Raw genomic sequence first — 26,133 nt, 5'->3', positions numbered from 1 at the left:
CTTTTTATTTCGGAAATTTTTATTAAAGTATTGTCCTAGTCTGGAGGCTTAATATTATTTATTGTTCAAGACGTGAGGAGGATCGTGTGGAAGAGGCCTCAGATCATCGGCAGGCATAGCCGAGCACTGTGAGTAGACCTGTAAATGGACCGGACCTTAATCCGGACCCGCTCCAGATCCATGGTTTTTAAACGGGTTTGGATCGAAAATTAGACCCGTTGATCCGTTAAGGACCCGGATCCGTTTACCCGTTTATTAAACGGATCGGATACGGATCGAGGTTGATCCGATCCTTTAAAGACGCGGATCCGTTTAAAAATAATTAAATAATATTTTTATAAATAGAATATTATTGATAAATATTAAATAATATAATAATTATTTTGATAACCTAAACGTCTAAATTGCGTCTAAAGTATGATCATTTGATGAAGTTGAAGGTTACGATGCCTATGTTTTTTTTCTATGCTCTTTGCTAAATACATTGGAGGTTTAGTATTTTGAATATATTAGTTTATTGTTAAGGAGTATTTTGGCCATGTAATTCAACTTTTGATGTAAATATTTATTTTGTTATAATATTTCATTAGTGTTTTATGAAAATTTATGATAAAATTAAGAAATTATTATTTAAAATTTGAAAATATTTATAATCATAAACGGATCGGATTAACGGGTCGGGTATCCGTTAACCCGCCGGATCTGGATTTGGATCTAGCTATCAAAGATCCGGCGGGTAACGGGTCAGATCCGGATCCAAAATTTCTATTACGGATCCGGATCCGGATCCGGATCTAGATAGATCCGGTCCATTTACAGGTCTAACTGTGAGTGGACGTTTGATTGAATGCCATGCATGCATTAAAGTTATTTAATTTCAAAGGCATATTGGAGATTTAATATTTTCTTGGATTTATGAGTTCCATTTTTTTTTTTGGGAACTCTCTTGCTCATTTTATTTGACATGTGGGACATGTCAACTAATCTATATTATTACTTAATATTTCTAAGTGCAGTTGGGAACTGTACTAAGTTTTATGGTTTTTATTATAATTTTTGGGGAAGTGTTAATCTTTTTATTTTAATATTTTACTTCATCATAAAATGGTTGATTTATATTGATTATTGCTAGCTAACATTATTTAGCCTCATCATATGTGAGTTGAGCGCTTAGCGTGGACGCTATTATAGCCTTATTAGCGGTCTTCATCATATGTGAGTAGAGCGTTTAACGTGGGATGCTATTATAGCTTGGGAGACTCATCGTTATGGTGAAACCTCTTCCCTATTTTTATGATTTATTGGGAACCAATGGGATTGGTTCATCATTTTTTTTGTCTATAAATATTTTTGAAGATTTTCCAAGAGTGACATGCATAAATATTTATCGCAAATGGAAAATTTTGGGAGAGCATAGCTTTGATTTCATTGCTCCATATTTTAAGTCAATAATTTTATTAATTATTTTTGTCCACTCACACTAACGTTTTAAATGCTTCTCCCTTGGGCATTTCGTTTTTAAATGCCCAGTCTGCAGAGTTCGGTTCGGCGAGTGTATGAGGCGAGTCATATTTTCCACCACTTCCAGTTTTCATTCGTAGGTTATCTATTTAACCTACTTATGTATTTTTCTCGTTTCCTTCAAATTAGTAGCTCTGATAACCATGGGATGTTGTATTATTTTATGTCATATGTGTTATGAGTTATGACTAAATTTTAGGAGTGTTTTGAAAGATTTATTTGGTGGATTGTATGAGAAAGTAAATTATGAAATTGTTTGACATATTATGTTTGTGAGGTGGTGGATGTTTATTTGGGGGAGCGGGTGGCTCCAGGAGATGTTGATTATTTTGGTATAGAAGTGTATTGAGAGTTGGTATTTTTCGTAGGGTTGCCCATTTTCAAGGGAGGTTATGCCAAAATTTTGGTAGAATTTCCCTTGAATGGGTCATGCATGGTTTATCCTGGATTTCAAGGGGAAATCCGGGGTAGGTCCTGACACCATCTTATTTAAAAATTGGACATTTGATTGTTACTTTTGTGTTGAAACTCGAAAGTCGTTGTAAATTGAGTTTCAAGATGTGATTTTTATGCATTTACTTTCAATTAGTAATTGATGAACTGGGCTATGGTTATATTTGGGGTGTGTGAAGTTCATGAACTTGCAACCAGAACCTTTGTTGTTTTGGCAGCGTTACTTCTAATATGATAGTTGTATGGTGATGTTTAGTTGTACTTATGGCTTTTTCTTTATCTTTGTGCAGTTAAGTATTGCCAAGTCTTTGCATTTGGGTAACAATTGGACAAGCCTTGCAAGACATTTCAGGTAGTTTTGATATGCCTACTTCATTTGATTGTTGTTTAAAGTGAATGCATTTTGGGTTCCGTTGTTTTATTTTGTGGCTTTGTTTCAATGTTATTCTATGGTTTTTGAACAGTTTTAAACCTGCTGGGAGTGATTATATTGGAATTGACTTGGGTACAACTAACTCATGTGTTGTTCGTTATGGAGGGGAATGTAAAGGCAAATGATATTTTCGGACTCATTTCTTGACCTACTTGTTTAAACTTGTTGTGGAAGTGGTTGTTGTCTAATCAATTAGAAAATATTGTAGAACCCCAAAGTTATTGAAGGCACGCGGACAACACCATCAGTAGTTGCCTTCAATCAGAAAAGAGAGCTACTTGTTGGTACACTAGCAAAACGTCAAGCTGTCGCAAACCCAACAAATACTGTTTTTGGAACAAAACGTCTGATTGGTAGATGTTTTGATGATCCTCAGACACAAAAAGAAATGAAGATGGTTCCATACAAGATAGTCAAAGCTCCAAATGGAGATGCATGAGTTGAAGTCAATAGACAACAGTATTCCCAAGCCATATTGGAGCTTTTGTTCTGACAAAGATGAAAGAAACCGCAAATGCATACCTTGGAAACAATGTCTCAAACACTGTAATTACTGTTCCAGCCTATTTTAATGATGCCTAGAGACAAGCAACAAAGGATGCCGGCAGGATCACAGGCTAGATGTTAAGAGAATCATAAATGAGCCAACTGCTGCTACCCTTTCATATGGTATGAACAATAAGGAAGGTCTAATTGCAGTATTTGACCTCGGTGGTGGAACGTTCGATGTATCCATTCTAGTGTTATACAATGGTGTTTTTGAGGTATGCACAGTTTGTTATTGAGTTGAATGTTTCTTCTTTTCTTTATTTTGGAAAATAGCAGTAACAACCTTCACTACTTAAGGTAAAAGCAACAAATGGTGATACATTTTTGGGAGGAGAAGATTTTGACAATGCTTTGCTAGACTTTTTGGTGAGCGAGTTCAAGAGGACTGAGAGTATTGATCTCTCAAAAGATAGGCTAGCTTTGCCGAGGCTTAGGAAGGCAGTTTAGAAGGCCAAGATTGAGCTTTCATCAACATCTCAAACAGAGATAAATTTGCCTTTCATCACGGTTGTTTCTTTAGGTGCTAAACATCTAAACATCACACTGACCGAATTAAAATTTGAGTCTCTGGTGAATCACTTGATTGAGAGGACAAATGCCCCGTGTAAGAATTGTATGAAGGACGCCAACATCTCAATTAAGGATGTTAATGAGGTCTTTCTAGTAGGAGGGATGACTCTTGTTCCTAAAGTTCAGGAGATGGTTACTGAAATTTTTTGGTAAAACCCCAAGTAAAGGAATAAATCTTGATGAGACAGTTGTTATGTGAGCAGCCATCTAAGGAGGTATCCTTCAAGGTGATCTCTAAGACGTGATTCTTCTCCATGTTACTGCTCTATCTCTTGGGATTGAAACATTGGTGGGCATCTTTACTAGATTAATTACCAAGAACACCACAATTCCAACAAAGAAGAGTCAGGCTAGCCCTCAAGCCCCCTATTGTTTAATAATATCACAAATTCAATTATCATGGAAGGCTAGGAGTGCCTATGTATTTAGTTGATGTAAATTTGTTTTAAAGACAGTTGAATGTCCGAGGGATAAATAGTTAGCTGGATATGTCTTATGCAGGCATGTTCTATAGTGTGCATATCTTGTTCTAGGTCTCATGGATTTTTATTTATACATGAGTAGGTATTTTCAACAGCGACTGATAACCAAACCCAATTTAATTGGGCTTGTGCTTTAGCCTTGACCCAATTCTCTATTTCTTTTATGTTTTATTTCTATGTTTTTGTTAGGCTTTTTTGCATTGCAATTTTAATACTAAGCGGTTTTATACCACAAATAATACCCTATTTGTATACGATAAGGCACGAATGGTCTTGTGCTGGTCTATGCACCTTGTATGCCTTAGCTGTTCTAGGTAGGCGACGCGTCTTTTGCCTGGTCAAATGGACTCAGCTTGCTAGTGGCAGGATGAAAATAAGTGTCGTCGAGTTTATTCTCCGATGACAACATAGTATGAAAACTGCAATATTGGACATTATGATATATGTAATCCTGTTACATGTCTATTGATCTTTTCATTATGTCACCGTTATGACAAAACAAATATAGACATCATTAGAGCAGTACTCTTTGCTAGTTGGTGCTTGTTAAAATATATGTACTTTGTAGAAATTCTTGATATTATTTCGAGACTTCTAGATGCTAATTGTAATTGGGGATTTAGGCTTCATGTCCCCTCTTGTATTCGACAATTTCATTAATGAAGGTTTGAGGGCAGCCACACCAGACATTTGTTTAAAAAAAAAAATAATAATAATAAGACAAAACAGAAAAGAAAAAAAAATTCTTGATGCTGAGGCTTGAGGTCTATTTTATGGCCTTAAATTAGCTTCTCAGTTGCAACTTGATAATTTATGCATTGAATCCAATTCTGCAGTGTTGGTCCAGCTTTTTCAGTGTGCAGATTTAGATTCTCACCCTTTTGGTTCATTGATCAAATGTTGTAAAAATTTTATGTCTTTCCTGAGAATTACTCATACTAACCATATTTTCAGACATTGTAATACGACTGCGGATGCCCTGACGAAGAATAACGTGCATCATGATCTAAGCCTGATTGTATAACCCCCATTCCATGCTGCTCTTTTGTTTTTCTGTTTAGTTCTTTTTTGGCCTCGTTTATAACCCAAATTAAAAAAGAAAAGAAAAGAAAAGTTTCGCACGCAAAATCCTCTCAGCACGTACGAGAGACCCTGATTGGGGGTTTCTTTGGTCACTGAAGAGAGCAGAAGACCCAAATCAAATTTCATTTCTCTCTTTATTTATTTGCGAGGGTTTACACCATCACAATCTCTATGAATCGCTCGCCGTGACCTCGTTCCCGTCCGATTCCGGCTCCGATCTCCGATCAGGTACTCTATTCTCTTATTGCTTCTATTAATTAGAATCCCAAACCTATTTTATCCTTTCTCAATTTCCAGACTTGTTCCCCTGAAACCTGAAACTTCAGAGCTCGATTGTTGTGCCCTAATTACAATAACACACGCCTTTCTCCGAACTACAGAGCTTGAATTTGATTGTTTCGTTTGATTTGATTTCAGTAAATTGTGCATGGTGCAAGCTCAGAGGAGATGGCAGCTTCGTCACATAACGTCGAGTTGGAAGCAGCTAAGTTTCTGCACAAGCTCATTCAGGATTCTACTGATGAGCCTGCCAAGCTCGCCACCAAGCTCTATGTGGTTCGTGTATTCTCTTTCGTGATTCTCCTCTATTTGCTGTATGTAACTGGCTTTTTCAGTGTTGGTGTAGCTTTTCGTGCATTTATTCGGTGTTGTTTATGGTGTAATGCAGATACTGCAACACATGAAGTCGAGTGGCAAGGAACATTCGATGCCGTATCAAGTGATATCGAGGTAGAAATCTATTATTTGTTTACTCCATTTGACTGTTTTTCTTATCTTTTTGATACTGGACGTTTCATCGGGTGATGAGGAACGAGAAATAGTGCTTTAGTTGTTTAGAAATGTGATAGAACCTTGAAACAATGCTTTAATTGATCTACTTGCGGTTAGTCAGTTTAGTAAGTCCTTATGATAACAAAGGTAGCTATTTGGTAGCAGTGAGCTTTCAAAGGTACAGGGTTTTATGGACTTTTATTTATTTTGATGGTGAGGCTGCGTTTCCTTTATGGGAAAAATCTTCATATGGTACGTGGACTATCGTCTATTGCGTTTTTCGGTACTTTGACATTCAAAACTACCCTGGGGGGCCATGTTTCCCTATTTGGTACTTCTGTCCATTCTACCATTAAGTTTGCATAGAGTTGATGTGGACGTAAAGTACTGATAAGCTATGGGCAAAGAGTAATTTTACCATACCAGACCATTTAGCCGTTTAAACCCAAAAAATGTCAGAATTATTGAATCCCTTTTTTCTTTGTTTTAGAAATCACATTTAAACCATCTTCTATACATTCAGCTAACCAGAACCATTCGCATACAACCCAAAAAGATATTATCAAAGCAATCCGCATGTACCGACTTCTCCTTCCAGTTGCTGTCTCAAAAGGCCTGGTATCACTGCAGGTTCACGAGAACACACAGGTGGATCGATCCATATGAGTAGTTTGAAATAATGACTCCCCTGCAAAAGTCCAACCCAGAAATTAACTTCTTCCTTGAACTCAACAAAAACCAACAATTCCTTACCTCTGGACTATAGTTACAGCAAATGAAGTAACTTCAGCCTGGATTTTCACGGATCCAACAGACCTCCTCACACAACAGCTACACCACAATGACAATATGGAACAAGTTGCGTACCCTCTTCATTAGAACAGAAAAAGGTAAGATTTGGGGGTTCCGCTATCTAATCGTGCAAGCCCAAAGTCTCTTCTTTAAATGTTTTTTGGGATGAGGGAAAACATTCCACTAGATCCGCTTTATACCTATGATTTTGGGCTTGATGAGATTTGGAGAGATAATATTTGTGTATTGGTGAGGAATTCTGGATTTTGAGGAGATATATGAGAGCATCTCCAACAGCTCTTGTATTAATTCTCTATTATAGGGGAGTAAATCACAAAATCTCTAAATGAAAATGAGCTCAACTACAACAGCTCTTCTATTCTATTATACAAATTAAATGATTTTCTTTGTAATTTAATGAATCTATATGAATATTATATATTTATTCAAATCAAACCCCAAATTCATGTTAAATGTTTTAATTTTATGATGTTTTGTTCTTTTTTGAGGAAAGATAATGAATTCTAAAAGGCAAGCAATAAATTTTATATGAAGATACAAATTTTTTAAGAATTCTATAGATTTAGAGGATATGTTTCTCTCTCTTCCCACTTTTTGTATTATAGAGGATCCTTTACATGAGCTTTTGGAGCCAAAAAATGATGTTTTTCCTCCAAAATAGAGATTATTCTAGTTTTACATGAGCTTTTGGAGATGCTCTGACTAAAAAAGCTAACGTGTTTTTGATTTGGCTGGCTGGGCAGGCTGCTATGCCCAGTTTATCTTATAAATATGTGCAAAGTAGGCATATTTGATGCTAGAATGGATAGAAGTACCAATTTGGGAAACATCACTTTAGTTCAGGTGCCACCAGAGTAGTTTGGAAGTCAAGGTACCATAAATGCAATAGATGAGAGTCCAGTTACCATATGAGGACTTTCTGTTCTTTTATTCATTTGTTCATGCAATACTAACGTCATATCCAATAATGTGGTGAGGATCACTAAATATTTGTGTGTAGGACATAATATTAATTTATGCATCCTAAAGATTAACAAGCTGCTTTTGGTTTGAAGATTCTTTTACATGAATACTGTATTTCTGGTTTAGTTGCTCTTACTGGTACCTATTTCTTTCGTGTGCATCCCATATGATTTATATTTCATTAATTAATTGGGTCTTATGCCCATTATCTTCATTTTTCTTATGACTTTCCTACCATCATGTTTAACTCTCTTCTTTGATCCACCAAGGGCCATGGAGACTGTAATTAATCAACATGGCCTTGATATTGAGGCTTTGAAGTCATCACGCATTCCTTTGTCTGGTGGAGCTCAAACAGGTATCTATGAAGTGCATTTTATATTCCATGTGGCTAGGCTCTACTAGTTAGCTTATTTCGCTTGTTATTTTGAGGTGATTGAGCCAACACATTTCTGCAGGGTCTTCTCAGGCTACTGGAGTTGCAAAAGATTCCAATACAGGGTTGGCCGAAACTGAGGTGTCTAAGATGGACCCGTTTTCTTCAAGTAGACCACCTATTGGATCTCTCAGTACAGGGCATGATTATTATCAAGGATCTGCAACTCATCGAAGTAGTCAGTCTTTTGATCATGAAAGTCCATCTAGTTTGGACTCTAGGTCTGCCAATTCACAGTCCCAAGAAAGGCGTGATACAGAAAACCTGGACAAGCAGGTGACTCGAAAGGATGGTAAAAAAGCCACCACTAAGAGGAAGAGGGGAGATACTTCTGTACCCACAGAAGCACAACATGACAATCCTCAAAGTCTTGATACTATAGACAGTGTGGTTAATATGAGGAAGGGAAAGATGAGCAAAGGTGAACTGCCACCTGGTTTTTCAATTAAAGGTGGTGAAAATGCTAGTTTTAATATTGTTCCCAGTAGTGGTCAAATGGAGCATTTTACTTCGCTATCTGGAAGCATGAGACCAATGGTTAGAGTCAAGCAAGAAGGGCAACATTTAATAGAAAGGCAGATGGATTTGACTAACAGTAGCAATTTGGCGTCTCGGGCTGCAAGTTCAAAACACCCTGAAGAACTTGAAGTCTCCTCTATTCATAACGCCTCAGCTCAGCAGCATGCTGCTTCCCTACCTCCTTCAAATGACATTATGGGTGTGTGGAGTCAAAATAAACCTGGGTTTCACTATGAGAAGTCTCAAGTGCCCAGGTTTTCTTCCAATGTTGTCCCAGGTAATGTGACAACAGAAAGTCCAATGCAGCAGTCAACAGCTCCATCACCTGGATCAAGTAAGAAAATGGAAATTAAGCATTTTTTTTTTTTGTAGTTGTGAATTTACTGCTTAAAAGCAACACAATTGAGCTTGGAAAGATGCAAATGTTTCAAACTTAATCAGGATGAAATTTGTGATAGAGTTTGGAACCAGAACCATGCCTTGAGAAAATCTCTCAGTACGAGACTATTTGGTTTTGTTATTAACTTTAGTTGTTGTATTGGTGAAGTATCTATAATTTGAAAACGATATTTAATCTATATTCCTTGTCCAACTTTAATAAAAAGAGAGAGAATTTTGGATTGATCTTATCAAGGAGGCTGGATCTCCTTGTTTATTAAGTAACTAACAGTAGCATGATATTGGTGCAAATTCAGGTTCTTTTGCCAAGAATCAAGGAAACGTGCCTGGTTCTTCAAGTTCATATCAAGTAGCAGAACCACCAGCATTCTCAAGTCCGATGCACTATGGTGTCACACCGCCCTCAACTGGAAAGGCCATGGAGCATGATGGAGGAAATATCAATATGCTACCTGATGCAAATAAAATAGTTCAGGTACGTAACTTTCATCCGTTATGTTTTCTACCTGAGCAAAACAAGGGCATCATGCTCAATGGTGACTACATGCCAAATTTCACCTGGTCCTTTTGTTGTCCATAACATATGACAAGTGAAACCAACCAAACTATTGGAATATATACTATTTGCTTCTTGCAAATGTTAGGGGAATTGTTCTGTGTATTGATATGTTTCTTTTGCATGTGGTGCTTGACTTTAGTGTGTTCTCATTGTGGTGTTCTTTTAAAGGACGTCTGCTTGTGTTGCTTTAAGTTGTCTAGATGTTATATAGATTTATTTTGCACATGCAATGATTTGCAATACTGCTGTTTGAGATTTATGTGTTGATTTGCTTCTGCTACGCAATGTTTTGTTCAGGTTGGCAGGCAAAATAGTGCAGGAGAAATGAGTATGGTGAGAAGCGCAGCTTCTAGAGATACCGGTAAATCTCCAGTTCATGTGTCCTCTGCGTCTACTGGCATGCCTTTCAAGGAACAGCAGTTGAAACAGCTTAGAGCGCAGTGCCTTGTCTTTTTAGCCTTCAGGTAGTTGATTTCAGTTTTGATTTGATGTTATCAAGTTCAAATATTTGTTTTAGGTGGGTTAAGTAGCAGTTTTCCGATTGCAGAAATGGTTTGATGCCAAAGAAACTTCATCTTGAAATTGCGCTCGGAAACACTTCACCTAAAGAAGGTATTTTTTGTTTTTTGTTTTGTTTTTGGCAATGAAACTTTATCATTACTAATTTTCCAAATGACTAGAATGCAGTACCTCTATATTATCTGTGCTGATGTATCAATTTAGAAAATTCAGGTGGCAATACAGATGGGCCTCGAAAAGATTTTGTTGACCATAAAGGAAAAGCACAATCTGCAAATGAGCGAAATAACAATTCTGATGCTAGCATGCCATTTGGAAGATTTAACCATGAAACTGATAAAAGTGCAGTCTCTAGTGGGAAACTCCTGGAGGCCGACACCTTGGCAAAAGAATCTGAAAGCCCAAAAATGGAGGAAAACAGTGGCCCATCTCGAGATCAGTTTTTTCAGAAAGGAGATGCTGAAACACAGACAACTGCTTGTTTAACAGTGGCATCGCAGCAGCCTGACTCAGGTGCAAGACGTGGTTTAACTGCTAATCCTGTGGAGAATATACAAACTGGGCATTTGCAAGTTGGACGGGCAAACCCAGCCTCTTCTCTAATGGGTATGAACAAGCAGAACTCTGATATTAGCAGCTGGACGGGGGCTGGCAATCAAAGTGAAGTTTCCAGAGGACTCTTACCTCCTTCTGCCGTTCAGCCTGAGATTATTCCTGAAAGAAAAGATACCACACCCAGCCAGTTCCAAAATCTTGGTAACAATGTTTTGGGTAATCAACATACTTCCAACCACCCAGCTTCGTTTGCATCTAGAGATCGTTGGAAACCAATATCTGCTATTGGAAATGATCATCACCAAGGAGTTGCATCAAAGGATGCTCAGATGATGCAAAAACATGTGTCCAAAGGTGAGAACAATATATTTATTTCACTATATCTGGATTTATTGTCTTTTTCACTGATGGTGCTGCTTTCTGGTAAATGTGTTGTAGATCTTCCATAGTTATCTGATTTTCAAAATAGATGTCCTCATGTTGAACCAAAACATTTTTTCCTCTCCTTGACACCGAAGAATCATTTTTTTCTTTTTTTCTTTTTTTCATAAATTACTGCAGAACAAGTAAAGGAGAATAACCCAGCTTCTGTTGATTTTCCACCTTCACCAAAGTACACAATGTCAGAGAGGTTGATTATGGATAAGCAGAAAAAGAAGCTCCTAGATGAACAAACTTGGACTCTTAAGCATCAAAAAGCAAGGGCAAAAATTGCGACATCTTTTCACAAGTTAAAGGTCTGTTAGAAGATTTTATTTAGTGCTTTACAACCAGTTTGTTCCTTTTTTGTAATTAAAGCATGTTTCTCAAATAGATCATGTCTGATGATTCCTATGGGATTAATATATGGTGACTGACCATTGTATTTCTTCCCTGGGAGGTTGGGATGCTAAAAGTTTTGGGGAAACCAGAATTCACAATTCAGCTTTGTTAGTAGTAGAGGTGTGGGTTATGTAAAACCAAACTCCTATCCTTAAAACTGATTTTAGTCTACTGAAAATGGAAAAGGATGTTTATCTACGAATTTCCTATCATATATTTCTAGTTACATTGCATTAAAACTGTTGAGACTTCATTTATGTCCAACTTTGTCAAACTCAAAGGAACAATGGACCACTGGAGAAAATTACTGTGGCTGATGTATGAAAGGTTTACATTGTTTGTTGTTTGTTTGTTTGTGAGAGTGGCATTAAGTAGGAATCAGTGAGTCTGGCTTGATGGCATTGCCGGAGCCAATGGTTACCCCAAATCTACTTAAGTATTAGTGTTTCGGCTAGTTTGTAAAATTAGCTCTACGGGAAAAGTGGAAAACTTGGTGTCGGCTTACTTTAGTAGGATTTGCATCCTTATAACTTGAACGAACGAGGAATCATAAGTTAATCAGATGAGATTTGCTTTGCTTTAACTACGCACTGCTGTGATATTTGTGTCCACTAGCACGAAGAGAACACTAAATGTATTTGACACATCAGACTGTGCATCTCACTAAACTAAAGGGGAATACTTGTGGGACTCGTTTGATATTTTCTCATGTAGTTATAGTGTTTGTCTATTTGTAGCATATATCGACCCTACAAGCTAGACTATATCAGCCTGAAAAGGAAATTATTAGGATCTTACTTCGTTTGTTTGATAAGTGATCTCCAAATCGTGGTTTTACCAAGTTGGTGATTCAGTTTTGAAAAGGAAAGTAATCTGTCAAATTTATTTAAATTCTCTGGAGTGGTTGCTGGAATCAGCGATCAACATCTGTCTTACACCTCATGATACATCAATTATTTTTCTGCTCAGTTTTTTTTTCTTTTTCAAATTTTTTATCCCTTAATGTAAAAAGTTCGTTAAGAAAGCGGCTATAAGCCCTAATCCACCCTATTCTGGTTAGTGGCTACTACTTTCTGAAATATAGAGTTTTATTAGATCCAATAGAGCCTGTGTGAATGAATTTGCATGTATATATTTTTGCAAACAGGTACTTGTAATGTATTGTTGGCTGGTACAATTTGTTTTTACTTTTTGTTTCTTGTTTTTTTGTTTGTTTGTTCTTTTTAAAAATTTGATATTGGATGTGCCGTTGTACTACATCTCATTACTTTTGCTGCAGGAAAATGTGAGCTCATCTGAAGATATATCTGCAAAGACCAAAAGTGTTATAGAACTGAAAAAACTACAACTCTTGGAATTGCAACGCCGTCTCCGGAGGTAATTTTTATTATGTGTTTCCAAGTGGAATCATTTACTCTGTCCATTTACATCCTTGCCCACTTTCAGGGACATAGTTTTTAAGAACCGTATAATGTTTCCTTTTTTTTTTTTTTCAATTCATAATTTAATAATGCCAAGTATGTTGTGTCGAATGTTGTTAAGTAGCTGGCTAGATAAAATATTTCCCGCTTTGCGGAAACATGAATACTAATGAACTGCTCTAACTGTCTTTAGTACATTCAGTTTTGCTCTTATATTTTAGTTTAGAAGTCTGATTTTGTGTCAAATGTTACTTAAGAGCTGCCTAATATTAGTGTAGAAATTGTGGAATGACATTATGTAAAGTTTCTGCTGTGAGAATTGTTTTGGAAATTTGACCATCTATTTGGGACAAACGGAACATAGGATATCTGTTTTTATTTTGACTATCTAGCAGTTACTTTTTTTTTCCTGTATAGTTTTGATTATTTCCAGGACACTTAAATATGTGTTCTATTTCATCTGGGCAGTGAATTTCTGAATGATTTCTTTAAACCAATCAATACGGAGATGGATCGCTTGAGATCTTTCAAGAAACATAGACATGGTAGGAGGATAAAACAACTAGAAAAGTTTGAGCAAAAGATGAAGGAAGAAAGACAGAAGAGAATTCAGCAGAGACAAAAGGAATTCTTTGGGGAGCTAGAGGTTCACAAGTAAGCATCCTGCTTTTTAGTATTTCCAATTATTGCAATATTATATATTTCTAGGAGCTACAATAATCATTACCTCCCAAGTCTGCTTTTTAGATTGTTGTGAATGCCTTTTGACTTGCTTTTATCTGGACTTAGGGAAAGACTGGATGATGCCTTCAAAATTAAGAGAGAGCGCTGGAAGGGTTTCAATAAATATGTAAAAGAGTTCCACAAAAGAAAGGAACGTATCCATCGTGAGAAGATCGATAGGATCCAACGTGAAAAAATAAACCTGTTGAAGATTAATGATGTGGAGGGCTATCTACGAATGGTGCAGGTTTGTGCTACATTTTACTGATGTTAGGCTTGCATCTGGCATTTTAATCTATTCTGTTTGACACTTTTGGAACTCATGATAGGATGCAAAATCAGACCGTGTTAAACAGCTTCTAAAAGAGACAGAAAAGTATCTTCAAAAGCTTGGATCCAAGCTTCGAGATGCAAAGGCTTTGGCAAGTAGGTTTGAGCATGATATGGATGAAAGTGGAAATGCAAGTGTAGTAGACAAGAGTGAACCTAGTTTGGAAAATGAAGATGAAAGTGACCAGGCGAAGGCAAGTTTCTTCTTTGTGCATTTCAGTCCTCATTGTAGTCTGTGCTCATGAGATATTATATCTGTTTTGCAGCATTACTTGGAGAGCAATGAGAAATACTATTTGATGGCTCATAGGTATAGATATTTTCTTTATCTTGGTTTTACTGTAATTTCATATCTTGGCTGCACTATAATTGATTGGCCTGACCTCGTAACAGTTTTTAGTGGTGGACAAACTGGTAAATTTTTGGTTCCCTTTATCTTGCTCATGAAATTTGTTTTTCTCGTCTTCAGTATCAATTTATTTGTAAAAATAGAACTATGGGCGTTTTGAGGCCTTCTGTTTTACAATTGTTTGGAGAATGAAATTCACACTCCCTAGTTTGTGATCCACACTCCTTTCTTTCTTTGGTTGAAATTCTTGTGAAAAGACAAAATATAAGTTATAAGTTACAGATTACAAAATATGACTTACTAAAGAAGGAATTATGGAAAATGGGGTGTGTGAATTTCACTTCCCCCCCCCCCCCTTCCCCCTTTTTTTCTTTTTTTGTTGTTTCCCGAACAGTACTGACTTAGTTGCTTGCGAAGTATCTTACAGTTGACCTTGTTTTTGCAGTATAAAGGAGAGCATTGCAGAGCAGCCTACGTTTCTTCAGGGTGGAAAATTGAGAGAGTGAGTATTATTTGCTTTGTAATAATATTAACTTTATTTTCTGGTTTGAGGATGGGTAAAAAAGGAAGATCTTTATTCTAATTTTTTAGTGATATTTTTAACCTTCAGGCAGTATTGTTATTATGTTGCCATTATCAATTAGTTTTTCTATTTGTAATATTCTACCTTCAGGTACCAAATGAATGGCTTAAGGTGGCTGGTGTCACTATACAATAATCACTTGAATGGTATTCTTGCTGATGAAATGGGCCTCGGTAAAACTGTTCAGGTGGGGGATTTGATTTTGAGTCTGCCCCTAATCTATTCAGTCCTTTTCCAGTTTGCTTACCTACAATCTGAAACATGTGTCTCCAGGTTATATCTTTAATCTGTTACCTGATGGAAACAAAAAATGATCGAGGACCTTTCCTAGTGGTTGTGCCATCTTCAGTTTTACCCGGATGGGAATCAGAAATTAACTTTTGGGCCCCTACTATTAATAGGATTGTTTATTCTGGGCCCCCAGAGGAGAGGCGTAGGCTATTCAAGTAATCGCATATAAACTGAATAGCTTTCCTTCTTGTTTTTGGTTTTTAGTTGTAAGCTAAGCAGTTGCTTTATCTTACAGGGAAAGAATAGTTCAACAGAAATTTAATGTCCTCCTTACTACATACGAGTATCTGATGAATAAGCACGACAGACCTAAACTGAGCAAAATCCACTGGCATTATATAATAATTGATGAAGGCCATCGCATAAAGAATGCTTCCTGCAAGTTGAATGCTGACTTGAAGCATTATCAGAGTTCTCACAGATTGCTGTTAACTGGAACTCCACTACAGGTTTTGCCCCTTCTCTTTTCTTCTGGCCTTATGCTGTTTCTTGTTTTCACTCATTTTCTTCTACAGTTTATTAAATGTATGCTGTCTCCCCCTGGCTGGTATTAACATGGCATCCTGATTTATTTTTAATTTTCTGTTGTGACTAGAATAATCTTGAGGAGTTGTGGGCGCTACTAAACTTCTTGTTGCCCAATATATTTAACTCGTCTGAAGATTTTTCTCAGTGGTTCAACAAACCATTTGAAAGTAGTGGTGATAGCTCAGCTGATCAAGTAAGCTTTTAGTTTGTTGTATTTTTGACATTTGACATAAAATCTTATATAGCTCTAGTTGCATTAAAACCTAACACGTGTTTATCGTTGTGTAATGTTGACAAGGCCTTATTATCTGAAGAGGAGAATCTATTGATCATAAACCGTCTCCACCAAGTACTTCGACCTTTTGTCCTTCGGAGGCTGAAACATAAGGTTCTTAAATGTGTTTTGTGCTTATCAACATTATTCGGAAGGTTTTTTAATTACATATTGGCATATTAGATTTCATTTGTCCATATGTGGATTTTATTAATCTGGTTTTTATATCACTTAGTGTCATGCTTGGATACTTGTACATGGATGCATCTCTGTGTTGTATGTGGACTTGTTAATTCCTTTTCAATGTCTTGAGCGACCAATCTGGCTGAAAAACTTAAAAGATAGAAGTCTAGTTAGTTTTTTCATGCTCGTTCTGAGTTCAAGTACCATTTCGTGGTGCTCTGATCATGGAATATTTTGTCGGTATATGACATTTTGGCACTAATTTTGAATGTTCACAATTGTGTCTATTCTACGAAAATGCCATTTATGCCGGTCTCTATGGGAATTTAATCATTTAGCTTTTATTGTGGGGATAGACATTAGTACAACAAAATTTAATAATTTCTTTATTATGTGTATAGACTGCTAGTGATATTTTAGAGATGTGACATTTTCAGTATGTATTTATGGTGAACAACCTGATGCTTCAAGAGACCAATGACTTGAGCTATGCTCCACAATTTTTCTACGTTGATCTGCCATAAAATATTTCAGTTATTTAATATAATAAATGATTTCTTACACATACCCTAGCAAACCATTATAGACATTTTGGACGTTCTGAGCTGCTTACTTATCTAGCTTTGTATCTGATTATCTTACATTCAGAAATTTGATATACAATGACTCGCTTCTGGACCCTGTGCATTGTTATTGAAGTTTCTGCCAGCAATCAGAAACTTTGGAGTTTATGATACATCTTTTGGAGTTTATAGTCAATATATAAATTTTGAGCTTTGGAAATCACCATCCTAATGTTCTTGCATTTTAATTTCTTTATGGCAGGTTGAGAATGAACTACCTGAAAAGATTGAGAGACTTGTAAGATGCGAGGCTTCTGGTTATCAGAAGCTTTTGATGAAGAGGGTAGAGGAGAATCTGGGTTCAATTACTAATTCAAAGGTATTTTAGTTCTTACTTGTATAAAGTCAATGGTACTCATGGCTAGGGGCGGGGCCAAGTTAAGGCTTGAGAGGGTCCGGACCCCCCTTGCATTCCTAAACAATCCAAGCAAATATCACTAGTCACCTTCATTTTAGCTTAATTGTTGTTCAAATTCCTTATTGAAGCCCCCCAGATTAACAAAATGCATATTTGTTTTAAGGTGTTTTAATATTTACTTGAAAAATTATCAACAAATTGTTTCCTTTTGTGTTATATTGTATTTAATAGATCAAACTTGAAATGATTTGTTTATTTTTCATTGTCGATCTATTCCTTAATGAGCATAATAAAATTTGCTCCTCTGTTTCTTATTTATATTCTCTCATTAGATAGTGGTAGCTTATTGTCGAACAATTTTTTTTATTTGGACCTGCCTAACCCTGTAATCCTGGTTCCGCCCCTGCTCGTGGCTGTTTCTTACCATGCATGTCATTTTCAGGCCCGGTCAGTGCACAATTCTGTTATGGAGCTTCGAAATATATGCAATCATCCATATCTCAGCCAGCTTCATGTAGCGGAGGCATGTTCATTCCCTGTTCATTTTAAGTTTTTAACTCTTATGCAAGATAATGAAAGTGAGAAGTAAATAATTTTTAATTATCACCTTGTAAACTGAAGGTTTTCTTTATATGCTGAGTAGGCTTTCTTTTAGAATAAACTTGTTATCTGATTGCCACTTGCAGGTTGATAACTTAATACCAAAGCACTATCTGCCACCAATCATAAGGCTTTGTGGGAAGCTTGAGATGTTAGACCGATTACTTCCCAAGTTAAAAGCAACAGATCATAGGGTATGGAATGCTTTTTACATGTTTCTTGCCTCATGGTTTGTTTGTTTGTATTCTGCATTTTATTCATTTTTCGATGTGAGATGTAAATGACTGAAACTTGTCACCCTGCAGGTTCTCTTCTTTTCCACAATGACTAGGCTACTCGATGTCATGGAGGAATATCTCACCTTAAAGCAGTATAAGTATCTTAGGTTGGATGGACATACATCTGGTGGTGATCGTGGTTCCCTTATTGATATGTTCAATAAACCAGATTCTCCCTTTTTCATATTTCTTCTCAGGTAATCCTTGATGCTCTATTCACATGTCTTCATGTGTGCTTCTGTTCTCTACTGACACTTGTAAGATTTTTTTTCAGCATTCGGGCTGGTGGTGTTGGTGTAAATCTTCAAGCTGCAGATACGGTGATAATATTCGACACGGACTGGAATCCACAGGCAATTTACGAGAATATGGTACACTGATTTGATTTTGTAATGATTTTAAATACTAATGCTGTTCTGTTTTGAATTGTCAGGTTGATTTGCAAGCGCAGGCAAGAGCTCATAGAATTGGCCAGAAGAGGGATGTTCTTGTTCTTCGATTTGAAACGGTAGGTAATTTGCCACCCCCTGGGTTATTGTGCTGATGGAGTCATTTATAAACTCTCCTTTTCTATTATGTTTTATGTTTTGAGCAGAGAATTTACTTGAGAGTCTGTATATTGTCTGCTTCAATTATTTCTTTTTTGTTTTAAGGTCCAAACTGTTGAAGAACAAGTTAGAGCTGCAGCGGAGCACAAACTGGGAGTGGCTAATCAGAGCATTACTGCTGGTTTCTTTGACAACGATACAAGGTTGGTTGGACGTTCGCTGTTCTATACTCTGGTATATTCATCTTCAGTAGTTCGTAATTGCTCATGAAAATTGGTTTATCACAGTGCGGAAGATCGAAGAGAATATTTGGAGTCACTTTTGCGTGAGAATAAGAAAGAGGAAGCTGCACCTGTATTGGATGATGATGCTTTAAATGATCTCTTAGCTCGCAGGTATGGATAGTTTGATCATCTCTGTAGTTCATCTGTCTGCACTCTTCTTTGATATGCTTGATCATGTAGGTGAACCCAGCCTTTGAGAATTCATCTTTCCCCTTTAAGCATTAACATGTCTATCATAACTTCGCCTTTAAGAAAGGAACAGGAACGTAAGTGGTGGACAAGAAGTTCAAACCTATAAAGATATTTAACTCCCATTCTGTTGTGGTATATCCAGGATCCTTCTCCTTTATTTCATCCATTTACAACGAAAACTCTGCAACCCAAAGAGCTTTAGCTAAATGAAAGCATGCTTCTTATTACGTTACACAGACACCTTACATTGCAGACAATTAGTGAATCGTACCTCACCATTTTGTTTGACTTACTTAAACTTCCTGCTTGTGGAGTTTTTGCGAGCATTGGTCTACATAAACTATCTATAAACTCAGAGGGGCTGGATTCACAATCAAAAGGCATACTATGTTGGATATGATTTCTGATGTTACTTTGCAAAGCTTTACTGTCTTGCCTGATTTGGTTGCTGTTATTTTTATGTGCCTAACTTCAAACGCTATTTTTTTGTTTTTTTGTTTTAAATTTGAATTGGATCATCATATGATCTTCTCTCTTGCAGTGAGTCAGAAATTGATGTCTTTGAATCAGTGGACAAAAGAAGGCGAGAGGAAGAAATGGTATTGACTTAATTAGTGTACACATCACTGTATATATCATATGCTACTTACATGTCTTATGGGACAAATTTCTAAAAATATTCATCTTGCAGGCGTCATGGAGGAAGTTAGCATGCATTAAAGGGAAGGATGGTTTTGAATCTCTGCCTCCCATGCCTTCTCGGCTTGTGACAGAGGATGACTTGAAGGAGTTTTATGAAGCGATGAAGATATATGAGGTGCCAAAGGCGGGTGTAGTGTCTAATGTTGGGATAAAGCGGAAGGGTCAGTCTCTGGGGGGACCTGATACTCAACGATATGGAAGGGGAAAACGGGCAAGAGAGGTTTGTTTGTCAAATTTGATTTTGATTGTTGAAATGTATTCTTTCTGACATTGTATCGTTTGCCATGATGCTGTCTAAATAATAACATTTTTTGTTCTTTTTCCCAATGGTTTTTAGGTTCGTTCATATGAAGAGCAATGGACAGAAGAGGAATTTGAAAGGTTGTGTCAGGCTGAGTCACCTGATTCCTCTGAAAAATTAAAGGAAGAAATTACAGAGTCAAATTTACTGAGAGATGAAAGTGGTTCTGTGGTGGCTCTTTACAGAACAGAACTTCCTACTCCACCTCAAGCAGACTTGCTTCCACCATCTGTTGAGTTGCCACAACAAAGTAAAGAGGTAACCCCACCAGCTAAACGAGGCCGCGGAAGGCCAAAAAGAGCAACACTAGAACAATCAGCAACTGCAGTTGTTCTTACAGCGTCTGCTGGAACAGTCAAAGTGGATACAGGGTTAGAGATAGGACTGTTGACTAGCTGTGTAACAAACTCAGCCCCAGATTCATTACCTGACTCTGTTGATATTGAGGGTATTGGTGGAGTTGTGGGACATACTGATTTCATTGCCTCACCTAGCTCTCATCCAACAGCTCCTAAGCCTTCCATTACTGTTACTCCTCCCTCCCAAATTAGTACTATAAGCCCTTCTGCACCCACACATGTAAGAGGAAAAGGTCGGAAAACTAAGAGTGTACAGGAAGCACCCCGACGTAGGGGAAAGAAACAGGGGCTGGTATCACCTGCTTCTGACTTGAAACAAATTGAGCCTTCACAGAAAACATCTGTTGATCCGCTGGAAAATGAAACTCTTCCTACTATCTCTGCAGCCCAGAGTCCTGCTTCTTGTGCTTTAAAAAGTGCCGAAGGGACCGATCATCAATCTGGCATTGTGATGGTTTTGAGTTCTGAGTCCACCCGTCTAGTCCCAGCTGTTGCTCCTTTATCTCAACCTTCCCCTTCTCCTACTGTACCAGTGAATGTGAACCAGCAAAACCGGAAGGCTCAAAGTGGTGCTGGAACTCCCCACCGCAGGGGAAAGAAACAGGTGCCAGCATCACCTGCTGTTACTGATGCATTGGTTAGTCATGATTCGACACCGAATATGCTTCCACCGGATAAATTAGGGGATTCACATGGGAGCAAAGACATAGACGTGAGAATTAAGCAAGAGGCTGATGGTTTAGCAGGTGAGGATATAAATTCTACTCATCACTCATGCCAAGCTAAGCAGACCACAAGCTCATCCTTGGCTAAATACTTTTCATTTTTGCTAGTCTAAGAAAATCTTTCAATCACTGGTATCATACACAATTTGAAATTTTAAACTTTGCAGGCCCTGCATCAGGAGAAAGTCCGAACCTAATAGTGGCATTGACCGAAGATTGCGCATTTAAACCTAAGAATGACAAGATTTCAGGAGATGAAGGATCTTCCGCACCAGCTGCTGTATCAAATGAGATTATTTCAGAGGTGAATAAGAGTCATACTCTGGAGGAGAAAGCTCTTCCAGCAATTCCAACTTCGTTTGCTGCGTCTCCTGCTTTGAGTCCTTCAATTGGTTCTCTCCCCAGTTCTACTCCCATGCAAAGCACCGGTGAGGCAAAACATCATGGTGTTGAGATTTCTCCTAGCTCGCAGTCAAAGTTGTCTTCTTCTGTTTCTTCTGCTTCTCAGTCTATCACTCCTAGCCCATCCACACATGTGGAAGTTAAAAAACAGGGTCGAAAGGCTTCAAGCAGAGCTGAAGCACCCCGTCGCAGGGGAAGGAAGCAGGCTCCTGCAGCTGTTTCCGGTGGTCCAGCTAGTCAGGACCCAGAATTAAGTTTTCAGTTATTGGATGCGTCTGCTGGTACATTGGGGAGTAAGACTGCTTCACTGGGAAGAAAGCAAGGTACTGATGGGCAGGAACTGGCACATGTTACTCAATCCCAGACAAGTCAAGTGCATTCGGTTAGCAGTTTAATTGATTCTGATCCAAAAAGAAAAGAGCACCCAAGCTATCCTACCCAAAATAAGCAGCCTACAAACTCATCATCAATGATTGACAGTACTGCTGGTTCCTCTGATAAGAGTTCTGCTCTGGGGCGTATCCAGACTGCTAACGTAAACGATGTTGCGCGTGTGATGAAAGAGGTCTTTTCTGGCACACGTTTATCAAAAGCTAAAATTTCAGAGTCTTTTGGGAGAGAAGGTCGGGCTTCCCCTCGTCTACCTGTATCCACTAAGAATCCGGTGGACATGGCTGAAAACCAAAATCTGGAGGATAAAACATGTTCTGGTGTGGGAGTGAAGGTTTCTGAACCTGAGATGGGTGATCTTTCAACTGTGTCCAAGGTCAGTTGTATTTACTGGGAATGAAGTATGGCATCTTTTTAAATTGCTCCAACTGTACTTGATTTTCAATGCAATTACTGGATTAGGATTCTGTAGTTAAATATTTGAATTACTGCAAGATACATGAATTATTGACAACGGGTTTCGTATCATATACATGGGCACTTGAATGCCCTTTGACAGTTACAAATTTCAAATAATATTTAACTGTTTGTTTGATGAAATGTCTTGATATCTCAGGGTGGCGTGGTGGTTCCAGAAAACATTGATTCCTCTGCGTCCTCCTTTGCAACTGAAGGAAAAACTGTAGACTGCTTACCTGTTGGCAGCTTAGTGCCATTGGAGTGTTCAAAAGGATCTCCAGCTGAAAAGGATTCTTTGATGGATTCTACCAGTACTTCTGGGAGAGTGGCAGAACTTGATCAGCCTGTGGTTGCATTGGCCGTGGGCAGTAATAGTGTTGAAGGCTCATCTGAGGCAGGGCCTGTAGGCAGTCTCATATCACAGGAGTCAGAACATGAATATAAAGTTAGTGATGCTCTTCAGGTTCCGGTGACGTTGCAAGAAAAATTGTGTGGAAACATGGATCAGCCCTTGGTCTTGGGCAATGGGTGTGATAGTGTTGCAGCTTTGTCTGAGCCGGAGCCTCTAGGATGCTCCAAGTCACCTGAGGAGTCAGAATGTGAAGCTAAAGTTGGTGAGACTTCTCAGATCTCTGAAACGCTGCTAGAGAATGTTTCTGGAAACATGGATTGTGAAGCTAAAGTTGGTGAGACTTCTCAGATCTGTGAAACACTGCCGGAGAATGTTTCTGGAAACATGGATTGTGAAGCTATAGTTGGTGAGACTTCTCAGATTTGTGAAATGCTGCCAGAGAATGTTTCTGGAAACATGGATCAGCCTCTGGTTAATCTGACCATGGGAGGTGATAATGTTGTAGGCTTGTCTGAGGCACAACCTATAGACAGCTCCAAGCCACCAGAGGAGTTGAAATCTGCAGCTAAAGAGGAGCCAGAATGTGAAGCTAAAGTTGGTGAGACTTCTCAGATTTGTGTAATGCTGCCAGAGAATGTTTCTGGAAACATGGATCAACCTCTGGTTACTTTGACCATAGGAGGTGATAGTGTTGTAGGCTTGTCTGACGCACAACCTGTAGACAGCTCCAAGCCACCAGAGGAGTTGGAAGCTGCAGCTAAAGATGTTGGAACTTCTCAGGTTTGTGTAACAAGCATAGATCAGCCTCCAATTACCTTGACTATGGGGTGTGAACATGAAGGCTCTGAAACAGGTCGTGTAGGTAGCTCCAAACCTCCGGAGCCGATGGAATGTGAAGCTAAAGTCGGTAATACTTCTCAAGTTAACGAGTCACTGCCAGCAAATGAGTCAGAGAACCTGGATTTTCAGCCCTCTTCTGAAACTAAAGGCGGTGATGTTTCTGAGGTTTGTAGGACGTTAACAAATGTTGTGCCTGAAAACGTGGATTTGCAGCCATCTTCAATAGGGCAGGAGTCAGAATCTGAAGCTAAAGGTGGTGAGGCTTCTCAGGTTAGCAAAACATTGCTGGAGGCTGCAAACATGGATTTGCAGACATTGGCAACAGCACATGAGTCGGTCTTTGAAGCTAAATCTGGTGAGGCGTCTCAGTTTAGTGAAGCCTTGCTAGAATCTGAAAACATGGATTTGCAAACATCTTCAACAACACATGAATCAGAATCTGAAGCTAAAGTAGTGGATGCGTCTGAGTTTTGTGAGACATGCCTGGAGTCTGAAAACATGGATTTGCAACCATCTTCAACAGTTCAGGATTCACAGTCCGAAGCTAAAATTAGTGATGACTATCAGGTTTGTGAGACATTGCCTGAGTCTGACAACATGGATTTGCAGCTATCTTCAGGAGCACAGGAGTCAGAAGCTGATGCTAAAGTGGGTGATGATTCTCAGGTTTGTGAGACATTGCCGGAGTCAGAAAGTGTGGATTTGCAGCCATCTTCAACTGTACAGGAGTCTGAAGCAGAAGCTAACATTTCTGGGTCTTTTGGGGGAGAAGGTAGCGTTTCCTCTGGGGTACTTGTGTCCAGTAAGACTCCAGTGGACATGGCCACAAACCAAATTTTGGAGGAGAAAGCATTTTCTGCTGTGGAATTGAAGGTTTCTAAAACTGAGATGGGTGATCTTTTGAATACGTCACAGGTTAGTTGTGTTTTTACTGAGGAATGAATTTATACAGTATGAAATCTAGTTTGATCATTCCAGATATTGTATGTTACTGTTTAGCACTGAATTACCGGATTGAGATCTAATATCGACATATTTGATTCAACTTCGGATAACATAGACCGGAGAGTTAGATTGTTGACAGGAAAAAGAAAAGGAACAGAGAGCTAAGCTTAATTTATATTTGTTGCCTATGTATACCTCTCCCAATGAATGAAAAGGGACAAAGCTTTCATAGTGCCTTAAAGTTAGTTACTACCAAACAGAGATATCAAATATTTTGTCTTTTAGGGATAATATGATAATAGTTACTTATTTATCGCATGCCTGTGTACTTGAATGCGCTCAAATAGTGAAAAGTTGAATCATATTTAATAATTCATTGAACTATTGTTTGATGTTATATGTTTTTATATCTCAGGTTGGCATAGTGGTTGCTCCAGAACATGCATCTTCAGTAAACATTGATTTCTCTGCATCTGCCTTAGTAATGGAAGAAAAAAAGGTAGATACTGTTGAAGGCTCCTCTGAGGCAGGTCCTGTAAGAAGCCCCAAACCTCTAGAGGAGATGGGGTGTGAAGCCAAAGTGGGTGATACTTCTCACGTTTGTGAGTCATTACCAGCAAATGTTACTGAAAACATGGATTTCCTGCCCTCCTTCAAAGCTAAAATTGGTGTTGCTTCTGAGGTTTGTGAGACATTGGTGGAAGTTGTGCCTGAGAACATGGATTTGCAGCCATCTTCAGTAGTGCAGGAGTTGGGATCTGAAGCTAAAGTTGGTGAGGCTTCTGAGGTTTGTGAGACATTGACGGAAGTTGTTCCCGAGAACATGGATTTGCAGCCATCTTCAATGGTGTATGAGTTGGAATCTGAAGCTAAGGTTGGTGATGCTTCTCCCGATTGTGAGACAGTTTCGGAATTCGTACCTGAAAATATGGATTCACAGCCATCTTCAAGAGTGCAGCAGTTGGAATCTGACAGTAAAGTTGGTAGTGCTTCAGAAGCTGGTGAGACAGTGACAGAAATTGTGTGCGAAAATATGGATTTGCAGCCATCTTCAACAGTGATGGAGTCGGAATCTGATTTAAAAGTTGGTGATGCTTCTCATGTTTGTGAGACAATGTCAGAAAATGTATCTGAAAACATGAATTTGCAGCCGTCTTCAACAGCACCCGAGTCAGAATCTAAAGCTAAAGTTGGTGCGGCTTATCTGGTATGTGAGACGTTGCAAGAGTCTGAAAATATGGATTTGCAGCCATCTTCAAGTGCACTGGAATCGCAAGCTAAAGTTGGCAAACCATCTCAGGTCTGTGAGATATTGCCGGAGTCCAAAAACATGAATTTGCAGCCATCTTCAGCAGCACAGGAGCCTGAAGCTGATGCGAAAGTGGGTGATGTTTCTCAAGTTTGTGAGACATTGCCGGAGCCTGAAATCATGGATTTGGAACCATCTTCAACTGCAAAGGAATTTGAACCTAAAGTTGGTGATGCGTCTCGGGTTTGTGAGGCATCTTCAGGGGCACAGCAGTCTGAAGCTGATGCGAAAGTGGGGGATGTATCTCATGTAAGTTTTTCTTTACTACTTTGGAATCAATCTGTTCTTTGTAGTTGAATTTCAATCTAAGTTTTTTTTTTTTTTTTTTTTCCATTTT

General features: G+C 38.3%; 1 protein-coding gene and 1 pseudogene across 1 annotated transcript in view; both read left to right on the top strand.

The window, feature by feature from the left end:
• The first annotated feature begins 2,128 nt into the window (after positions 1-2,128).
• LOC101304962 lies at positions 2,129-4,220 on the top strand (annotated as a pseudogene).
• A 1,291-nt stretch (positions 4,221-5,511) lies between these two features.
• LOC101304668 overlaps positions 5,512-26,133 on the top strand; it is a gene marked incomplete at its 5' end in the record, with an annotated part of 22,485 nt that continues 1,863 nt past the window's right edge. The window contains 34 exons of the mRNA XM_004298046.1: positions 5,512-5,646; positions 5,759-5,820; positions 7,908-7,996; positions 8,097-8,927; positions 9,289-9,467; positions 9,849-10,015; positions 10,099-10,163; positions 10,275-10,979; positions 11,187-11,362; positions 12,727-12,824; positions 13,337-13,522; positions 13,658-13,838; positions 13,921-14,115; positions 14,188-14,231; positions 14,716-14,772; positions 14,944-15,040; positions 15,127-15,299; positions 15,380-15,593; positions 15,740-15,865; positions 15,971-16,060; positions 16,955-17,071; positions 17,553-17,633; positions 17,797-17,904; positions 18,016-18,185; positions 18,263-18,341; positions 18,422-18,496; positions 18,642-18,739; positions 18,824-18,931; positions 19,554-19,611; positions 19,704-19,934; positions 20,052-21,120; positions 21,267-22,267; positions 22,508-24,457; positions 24,903-26,045. Coding sequence (XP_004298094.1) covers positions 5,512-5,646; positions 5,759-5,820; positions 7,908-7,996; positions 8,097-8,927; positions 9,289-9,467; positions 9,849-10,015; positions 10,099-10,163; positions 10,275-10,979; positions 11,187-11,362; positions 12,727-12,824; positions 13,337-13,522; positions 13,658-13,838; positions 13,921-14,115; positions 14,188-14,231; positions 14,716-14,772; positions 14,944-15,040; positions 15,127-15,299; positions 15,380-15,593; positions 15,740-15,865; positions 15,971-16,060; positions 16,955-17,071; positions 17,553-17,633; positions 17,797-17,904; positions 18,016-18,185; positions 18,263-18,341; positions 18,422-18,496; positions 18,642-18,739; positions 18,824-18,931; positions 19,554-19,611; positions 19,704-19,934; positions 20,052-21,120; positions 21,267-22,267; positions 22,508-24,457; positions 24,903-26,045 — 10,158 coding nt within the window. The remainder of the gene's footprint in view (positions 5,647-5,758; positions 5,821-7,907; positions 7,997-8,096; positions 8,928-9,288; positions 9,468-9,848; positions 10,016-10,098; positions 10,164-10,274; positions 10,980-11,186; positions 11,363-12,726; positions 12,825-13,336; positions 13,523-13,657; positions 13,839-13,920; positions 14,116-14,187; positions 14,232-14,715; positions 14,773-14,943; positions 15,041-15,126; positions 15,300-15,379; positions 15,594-15,739; positions 15,866-15,970; positions 16,061-16,954; positions 17,072-17,552; positions 17,634-17,796; positions 17,905-18,015; positions 18,186-18,262; positions 18,342-18,421; positions 18,497-18,641; positions 18,740-18,823; positions 18,932-19,553; positions 19,612-19,703; positions 19,935-20,051; positions 21,121-21,266; positions 22,268-22,507; positions 24,458-24,902; positions 26,046-26,133) is intronic.

The sequence above is a fragment of the Fragaria vesca genome, linkage group LG4, assembly GCF_000184155.1.
Source record: "Fragaria vesca subsp. vesca linkage group LG4, FraVesHawaii_1.0, whole genome shotgun sequence".
In the NCBI taxonomy this organism is placed as follows: Eukaryota; Viridiplantae; Streptophyta; class Magnoliopsida; order Rosales; family Rosaceae; genus Fragaria; species Fragaria vesca.
This window is presented reverse-complemented; position numbering and strand designations above follow the sequence as displayed.